This window comes from Cariama cristata, unplaced genomic scaffold (genome assembly GCF_000690535.1).
Source record: "Cariama cristata isolate BGI_N322 unplaced genomic scaffold, ASM69053v1 scaffold18283, whole genome shotgun sequence".
In the NCBI taxonomy this organism is placed as follows: Eukaryota; Metazoa; Chordata; class Aves; order Cariamiformes; family Cariamidae; genus Cariama; species Cariama cristata.
Genome location: NW_009607995.1, coordinates 6,400 through 15,670, shown reverse-complemented (window position 1 = coordinate 15,670; position 9,271 = coordinate 6,400). Strand labels below are relative to the sequence as shown.

At 36.7% G+C, this 9,271-nt stretch overlaps 1 protein-coding gene across 1 annotated transcript in view; it reads right to left on the bottom strand.

Annotated features, from left to right (window-relative positions):
* Positions 1 to 341: 341 nt before the first annotated feature.
* The window catches only part of PABPC1 (poly(A) binding protein, cytoplasmic 1), a 10,986-nt gene continuing 2,056 nt past the window's right edge, over positions 342 to 9,271 (bottom strand). Inside the window, exons 3-14 of the mRNA XM_009696970.1 lie at positions 8,889 to 9,028; positions 7,596 to 7,690; positions 5,869 to 6,006; positions 5,678 to 5,773; positions 4,966 to 5,238; positions 4,685 to 4,778; positions 4,381 to 4,491; positions 3,367 to 3,521; positions 2,832 to 2,916; positions 2,510 to 2,640; positions 2,118 to 2,213; positions 342 to 783 (exon numbers count right to left, since the gene is read on the bottom strand). Coding sequence (XP_009695272.1) covers positions 2,121 to 2,213; positions 2,510 to 2,640; positions 2,832 to 2,916; positions 3,367 to 3,521; positions 4,381 to 4,491; positions 4,685 to 4,778; positions 4,966 to 5,238; positions 5,678 to 5,773; positions 5,869 to 6,006; positions 7,596 to 7,690; positions 8,889 to 9,028 — 1,411 coding nt within the window. The 3' untranslated portion in view covers positions 342 to 783; positions 2,118 to 2,120. The remainder of the gene's footprint in view (positions 784 to 2,117; positions 2,214 to 2,509; positions 2,641 to 2,831; positions 2,917 to 3,366; positions 3,522 to 4,380; positions 4,492 to 4,684; positions 4,779 to 4,965; positions 5,239 to 5,677; positions 5,774 to 5,868; positions 6,007 to 7,595; positions 7,691 to 8,888; positions 9,029 to 9,271) is intronic.

Genomic DNA, 9,271 nt, shown 5'->3' with positions numbered 1-9,271 from the left:
AATCATGCATTGGTACCTTACACAATTCCAACACAGGCCATTTATAGTAACATTTCCTACCGATCATCTCAAAGTAGGATATTTAAAGTTCTATTTCTAATTAGACAATGACAAGAGCTCAGACACCATGCTATTAAGGATTTAACACTCAGATATGGATCTAGCTGCTCTTTTGATCTGTTTTAATGCTTAAGTTTATATTATCAGTACCAAGTAGCTAAATCTAGGCTAATCTTGTCTAGAAACTGCTAAAACATACTATAGAGTGGGATTCTAACCTGGCATTCTGAATGACAACCTTATCAGAAGTACACCGTACAATAGAAACCACCACAAGCAAATCAGTGTTTAAGGAATTTTTATTAAACCAAGAATTTTATAATCCAAATTACGTTTCTTTGCTCAGCTATCAATTCTCACTGTCAACTAAAACAGTGGTGATATTCTGAGCTTTTCCACAGTAAAGAATTACAAAATTAAAGAAAGGAATGCTTTAAATTTTTGTACTGTGCTGAAAATTCTTTTCCCCCGGGTTTATAAAACATTAATTTGTATTTTTTCTTTTACTATTTTTTTTTAAATTTTAGATCAATAAGTAATCTAGGACTAGCAATTGTTTTGCTAGCCCCGGCGTTGCTCTGTACATAAGCTTCAAAGTTTCCTTTCCTTTTTTTATTTATTTTATATTTTGCAATGTTTTTCTCAATATTTAATAGTTTTTCCATGTTTAGATTTTTTTTTTCTTCGGTGAAGCGAAGTTCTAGATTGTAGTCCCGGATCTTTCTGCAAACAAAAACAATGTTGTTAGGTTTTAAAATTAAAGCAGCACCTTATGTTTTCTGACATGCTTTCTGCAACTGTAAGCCTGGCAGCACTTTGGGTTTTCACGGTATCAATCATACCAAAGTTCTTTACAAGCAGTGTATCAGAGATATCCTCCACTTTTTAGAGACATGGAAGTAAAGTATCCCAAGTCTGTGATACTTGGAAGACAAAACTGAGTCTAGAACTGAACAGTACTCCATGCACAGCACAGCCTTAGACAATGAGTACGCACAATAATTTGTTCCTGTAGCTAACTTGCCTGCAGATGACCTCTGCTCTTAAGGCCAGCATACCAAGGCTCATCAAATAACTACACTAGCAGTATTTTCAATTTCAAATTACTAAAACATCATGGAGCATACGGAGTTAACGGCCTCAAAATTTGGACATCTCAGCTTAGGACAGCCAACTTATTCAAGCACTTGATTATCTCCAATGTGAAAGTTTCAATAGCAAAAAAAAAAAAAGAAAAAAGTGTGGAAAGCACATGACTCAAATTCTGCCTCCAAAAGGAAAGTTGCAGAAACGAAAAGACCAAGCAAAAAAGCAAATTTTAACTGATCAAATATTAAAGCAGACATCTTCAACCAATAGCTATAAATGTGGAAAGTAGGTTTTGCCTGTCTATGAACTTAACTGGACTGAACAGAGAATAGACTCCTGTATTATCCTCAACTCCACAACGTTTTCCCCTTTCAAAATTGTAAAGATACCACCTTTTGCCTCTTCCTGTCATGCAAAATTAAGATACTAACCCCACAAAATGCAATAAAGAAAATCAGCATTTTAATTGACATTGAAGTTAAATTCACCAAAACGTGAAGGCAAGACAATCTGTAGTTTAGTTTTTAATTAGTGTATAATTTTAGATTTTGGCAAGTATATACAAATTACAGTGTAAGCAAGCTATTTAATTTCTAAAGGAAAAATAGGGTTGGATTATTGTTTTAAGCTTCAATTCCACAAGTTTCTTGTGAACAACAGTATGAACAGCAGCGTTTGACAGAACTGCCCATTTTTGCACACATGCTAATTCCAGCTAAATATGCTGTTAAAAACAATGCTTTAATACCAGCTAAAAGATGTAAGACATGTCAGTAGCATTTGCTAGCCAAGAGCTACAGAACCTGACAACAGGGCTGGGCACAAAATTTGTTTACAGCTGTGACCATGGCTGCTACTTTCTGTGGCTGCAAATGACACAGAGCCTGAAAGCACGCTGCTTATAAAGCCATGGGCTAAGGACTATTGCCCCAGTCAACCTAGAAAACTCCAACGCTCAGAAAACTTACTTATTAAACACTTGGAACCCCAGTGGGATTATTAACTGCCTTTTGAGCAGCCTCTTTAGCTTGGTGGGCTTGTAGTACGGCTACAGCTTCATCAACCTGTTAAGCAAAAAAAAAAATAATAAAGGGAAGCTTAGTGATTTCTGTATATTTCAGTTAATGAAACAGTTTAAATTATACATAAAAACAATGCCTGCATTGTTAAAAAGAAAAGGATGACATTACAGCTAACATAACATCATGCTAACGTAAGTCACTGCCACCCTCTTAAAGAGGATATCCTAACTTCTTGCCCTGGGCCACTGTTGCATTGCTGCTACTCCACTGTGCCAGCATAAACACCTGTTAAATCAGTGTAGACTTGACTGCTGATAAAACTACTCTAGTCCCCCTACCTTCGAACGAAGAGACTCAGGAGACTCGAGCATGTGGAGGAGTTCAGAGTTGTCAATCTCCAACAACATACCAGTGATCTTACCCGCCAGAGTAGGGTGCATGCTTTGAATGAGAGGAAATAGACGTTCACCTAGAGAGAAAAAACTTTCATTATCACGGTGACAAATCTCATCTGACAAACACAGCCTAGATTTGAGGGAAAAGGGAAACAAACACCTTGTTCTACTGCTAAAACCATTTATTCCACATTTTAAGATCAATAAAAGAGTACGTTGACTGTCCTTCTGCTACAAGGCATAAAAAAAGGTATCACGTACATACCTAACATCTGCTTTTGTTCTTGTGGAGGGGCAGAAGCCAACATGGAAGCAGTCAAGGGTTCCTGACCTTGCACATGGACAGCAGGCTGCAAATTAATTTAACACCATTTCAAAACTAAATTCTAGTTCATAATTAGGTGCAGCTTCAAATATCCAGTGTTCAACAACTCAGCATAAACAACGCCTACACTGTCAGAAACATGGAAGAAATTACAACTGAGTCAATTTAATCAAATAATGCTGGTTAGAGTTGAGTGATGCTGGAGATAAGTATCAACCACTCCATTGTGGAGCAAACATAAGGAGAATTCAGGCTAAGGTATCAAGCAACTAGAAAATATGAAGTAACACAGGGATCACATCCTGTCCCAGGTAAACTTGAAATATATTTAAAACCCCAAGGCTGTAACTCTGCTGCCTGCAGAGCCTGAATTCCAGAGTAACAAAGACAACTCTTAATCATAAGCACCCCCTCTACCACCTTCCTCTGCAAAAAACATCAGCAAAAGCATGGACCAGTTCCTAAAATTACATACCTGCTGCATAGCAACCTGCGGCTGTGTATTAAGATGCTGCTGAGGATTACGAACACCTGCAGCATATTTGTATTGTGGTACTGTGCGTACAGCAGGAGTAGCTGCGGTAGCTGCTGCTGCAGGACGCGGACCCATCGTTTGTGTTGATGTATTAGCTGAAAAAATAACATAATTCCGCATGTGAATAATTCATTTTTTTATTTAGCCAACAAGTTAAAAAAACCAAACCAACAAACCAGCCCAAACTGAATACCTAATCTAGGTATTGTATTATAAATTCATCTCAGTAGTATTGTCAACTGTCACATCACCAGTCATATCTGAAGGTTCAAAGCTCGGAATTTACTGGATGTTACTTTCCAGTGACTTCACTAATTGCTTTTCTTACATGTTGTCGAAAAAAAGATCTGTGAGAAAACATTCACTTTGGCTGAGTATTAATTTAATTTCATTCTAAGCTCAAAGGACACTTCATTTCCTGAGCATATTATGTCAACAGTCGTCCTAAAAAAAGATACTTTCATGAAGTAGATGGCTAAATAACACTACTGCCTAATACATTCTGAGAGAACTAAGACTCCATTACAATCAATTCTGGTTCATTCAGTGATGTGCAGATTCTGCATACATGATACTCCCTCACAGTATTCTATGACAAAATAGTAAGAGCTAAAATTGTATCATTGCAGTATTTCTACATGCAACCTATTATTACAATTGCTACAATGATGTTTAGAAGTGGCAGAAGCTGTCATACAGTATTACTAAAGCGCACACTGAAAGAAGAAATGCTTCATGCTAAAGGGATGAGACCACAGCAGAGTCTTTGTTGGGACAACGGTTAAAGCAACTACCAGAAGGTGATACTAGCTTACTCATTTACTAAGAGCCAGAAAAGGAGGCAAGTGTTACGACACATGATATTGAACTTACAAATGCTTTTGAGAGATCATTCTGAATCAGCAAAATTAAAAAAGAAGTCTAATCCTTAAAGTTCGCATAAATCAAACTCACCAACACGTTGTGTTGACATGACTCGTGGAACTTGTGAAGAAGCTGGTCTCATGGTACTAAATGGTGGTCTGGGTGCTGCTGGGCGGATAGCACCAGGCATGTTTTGGAATGCTATGTTTTACAAAAAAAAAATATATTAAGTTACATGCTGAAACATTGAATGGTGAGAAGAATTCAGAAGTCAATACCACTAACATGACAAAGAGAAGGCCAGTATTGTAATGCTGTGAAAACATATTTGGAAGTGCAAAGGTAAATGCTACAGAGTTTACCACAATCACTGGAAAGAGGTAAAGTGACTTACGATGAGGTCTGGCACCCTGAGCAGTCCAGCGAGGACTAGGTCTAGCAAGTTGAGCGAGTTGATTAGTAGGATAGTATGCAGCACGGTTCTGAGTCTGTCAAATATAAAAACATTGTGTAACTTTGTTAGCTTTGAAGGGTGTGCTGAACAGTCCATCACCTTTCTGCTATGAAATTAGAACGCTGAAATTATGGACACATGCTAATAGTTGTATTTACTGTTAAATCTAAACAGATTTTATACACAGCACAAAACATTCAGTTACTCATCTCTATACATACCTGTGGGATAGCTGCCATGAAGTAACCTGAAGGAGGTGCTGGTTGGTAAGGGTTGATTACAGGATTAGGTACTGCTCTTACACTTGCCATTCTCTGCATGTACTGGTTGGTGAGATGAGCTTGGCGCTCTTCTTTACGCTGGGCCAGAGCTACATATAACGGTTTAGTAGCCACAATTCTACCATTCATTTCTGTGACAGCTTTGGTGGCTTCTTCTGGTGATGAAAAGCATACGAATCCAAATCCTTTGCTGCGGCCACCTTCCATCATGACCTGTCAGTGCAAAATATAGTTGTAAAACAAGAGAATTTTGTACCTACTCCACTCACACGAGTTTCTTTTTTCAGCTTACTAAAAGTGAGACCACAGGTTTGTTTTACTGAATTGATTTATAAAAGGAATATAATTGCTTAATTAATAGCTGTTTACTGAATACAGATTAAAATCTCAGTGAAGTAATAATAAGCACATTACTGCACTGAAAAGATGTCATTTTTCTCACATTAGTATCAGTACTCAGTTTATTTCAAGAAAGAATGATTGTGTTTAACCTGAGATGTACAATAATCAAGAAAGCAGATGTCCACATATGCAGTAGCAGTAGTAAGTCACTGGGTCACATCTGTTAGTCAATGAAATAAATCAATCTTGGTGAAGGATCGCTGTTCATTTTCAGAGAAAGGACAAGCACTATCTATAAACTTTACTTTACCTTTGCACTAGTGATTGTACCAAATGGGGAGAATTCTTTTCGAAGACGCTCATCATCAATCCCGTCATCAAGATTTTTCACGTAAAGGTTTACACCCTAAAAAAAGGGCAAGTTATTTTTGAAAGAAAACGGTCCCTGCAAATCTAAAAATATCATAGAATAAAGTTAGTCCTCTTGAATTACAACTGAACCTGGTATCTGGTGATCCTGTCCTGCTTCATTTGTTCAAACTTGCGCTTCAGCTCCGTCTGTCTTTCCACCTTTTTCTGAGCCCGGCCGACGTAGATTTGTTTCCCATTGAGCTCTTTCCCATTCATCTCATCTACTGCCTTCATTAATAAACAAAAGGTTAGCAGTGCTTTGTAGTCCAGTGTTTTTTAGGCATACGAAAAAATGTAATTCAAATTAAAGTTATATAACAATTCCAGAAAAAGAGCAAATCCACCTAAAATATCACTAGCTGAAACAAAATACCCCAAGACTTCCCTTAAAGTAAAATGGAAATTGCTTAATATGGAAATTGCTTTCTGAGTGTGCTTCTGTCTTTCTTAAAGAAAATTCACAAGGGATGCAAACAAATTCTTGTATGAAGTTGGGGAAAAAAAAAAAAAAATTGAGTCACATAATGAAGAACTACTTCTGCAGCCTCATCTCTTTAAAGGCAGAGAAAAGAAAGCAAATTAAGTTGAAAAGCTCTAATTCACACACCTGACTTCTGTTTTTAAAAGTAACATCTGAAACTCTAGTATCTGCCAGATTTTCTTATGCTATATGTTAAGTTACAGCTAGCATATATGGCTTTAAGAAAAATTTTTAATCTTTCATTGCGCAAATACTTCAAGAGTATAAAAATACGATTTTTTTTTCCTTTATGCTGTTTTGAGTTACAACTATTAAGATACGAAAACTCTGGCACGGATTTATTCAATTAGTTTAAAACCAGAAGGCACCAGTTTATTGTACACTTTCATGATCAAAGCCATTAAACACGTATTTACTGGGATATTAGAATTCCATGTCATTTAAAACACCCAACATGTGATTCTGACTACTGTAAGAGAAACAATTCATCAATGAATGTATGCAAGACTGAACAATGTAGATGTAAGACAGACAGGATTTGTTCTAATCTTTTGCTTGTACACTTGCAGTACTGACAAATCACCAAAATGTCTTTTGAAAAGCAAACTTCATTTGTTGCCCTGATTTGTTCTGTGCTGGGTTTTTCTCCTGATGCTATGTCCCTACTGCCACAGTCAACTGACACATCAAAGCAACCAGCTGACAAAGAATTAACTTATACAGCGTGTTGGCATGTTATAGACATATACATGAGTTAAAAGGACCCTTCTTCCAAAGTTACTTTTCAGAGTAAAAGCAACATCATAGGGCTCTATGACTATTTTCTTATAGTTGTGCCAAATATGCTCCATAAAACTAACAGCTGCCTGCTGACTCTGCAGTGCTGAAGTTTGAAAACACAACCCTTTCTGCCTTGCACAAACGTTTTGTGCAACCAAATTGGATGCAATGATTCATCTGGGTTTTGCAGAGATGTAATAATTTACTGTGCTTGTATGTTGCTCGGCATGAGGGAGTCCAAACCTCATCAAGACCTTTAAGCCCAGCTACAGCAGGTTATTCAATTATTCAAGATTCCCCATTTCTACACTAGTTCCAGCTGTCTCAGAATATCTTGACTTAATAGGCTCCTCAAATCAACTGATATTTGCTCACAAGAAAGCATTCTAAATGACAGAAACTATGCTAAGTCATTTAGGAAGCAGATACCTGTTTTTTGCAGTGTCCTTGACCAATTAAAAACCACTAATGAATTCACAAGATTTCAAATCACTCAATGAAACATATTATTTAGGTCTCAGTTATAGAATTCCTAAAATGAAGTCCAAAAGCTTACTTTTTGGGCATCTTCATGTCTTTCAAAACTAACGAAGCCAAAGCCTTTGGATTTTCCACTCTCATCGGTCATAACTTTCACACTTAGGGCAGGACCTAAAAAGAGAATGAAATACTTACGCTTTGTATACAGAGTGTATTCTCTTCACATTCTGAACATCCTGTTTAGAAGTGTTAATATTTAGTTTACTTTACCTATATTACAAAGGACTCCCGCATCAATAATTGTATCTACTAAACACCACCCAATAATATAAAATTGCTAATTTGCCCTGACACTGAACTTCAGCTGTTATGTCTGAAGTCTGCCATGCTGAATTTCTTTTCTACTGTATTTTCAACAAAAATGGAGTAGGCATTTCAACTCAAAGTGAATGAAATTATTTTTCTCATTAAAAACGACAACATTTAAAAAGCATTAGTGCTTCCATCCTTTGAAACTGGTATTGAAAGCCAGAGATAAGGTCTGTGCTTCACCATTTATCCCAGTGAAAGGCCATCCCAGTTCAACAATTCCAAACCTTTGAAAAATTGCAGTTCACAGATGCAGCCAAGACAGTTATTAGCAGCTAAATTCGCTACTGTTTCAACCACAGATACTTTAATAGTGGAAATAGTGGAAAGGAATTTCCTGTAAATGCTGCATAGGGCTGCTATAGAGTATCTCACATACAAGGCTTTCTCTTGCTTTACATGATATCCACTGGAGAACAGCAAAAGCATGCAGGAAAGAAAAAAAAGCTGAGGCTGAAAATAAAGGAGATGTGCCCTATGAACCAGTATAAGAATCCATAACTGAATTAAGGAGTTTGCCATTTCCTATTTCGATGGTCACATATCATACACGTTACTAGATCACGATCATATCCCTAACATAATTTTGCCCTGGCCATAACTCAGAATCAAGACAGAACCAAATAGCTTGCCAATGGAAAAGTTCCTTATAATTTCATATTAGGTCAATCACCACAATGCAACTGAATAAAGAAAGCAGAGATACTCTGAGTAAAGGTAAGTCTGCAAAACCCATTCAAAAGTCTATTTAGACACATTATTTTCAGATTATCAGAAACAATTTTGATGGCAGGATTATATATAATATTCTGTCTATTTAAAATTCTGCAGTGGATATTACTGCACTTTGAATCTGAAATTGGAATCAAGTACCAACTTTTCAGTACTTTTATTTTTTTAAATCAACATCAGCCAGCTGATTCCTTGTATTATAAGGCACTGTACAGATAAGATATAAGCTGAAGTTCACTCATGTTTATATAAACTTAAAAGGCATTACCAAACTTGCCAAAGAGTTCCTTAAGTCTCTCATCATCCATGTCTTCTCCAAAATTCTTGATGTAAACATTGGTGAATTCCTTTGCTCTCGCTCCAAGCTCTGCCTCACGTTCCTTGCGGGATTTAAACCTTCCAACAAATCTAGTTGCAGAAGAACAGAGTAGTGTAGATTAAAGCAAATCTGTCAAAGTTTATTGTTAATCAGTCTCACTGTTCACCTTAGGCATGAAATTCTTTAGATAAAATATTTACAATAAAACTCCATCAGAAAAACAATTTCACTATCCTTTGCTACATCAATGTGCTTATCAGAGTAACTAGCATAAAAATGCTTTCAAGCCATTAGCAAGATTGTTCACTCTTTAAAACAGCCTTTGACAACCG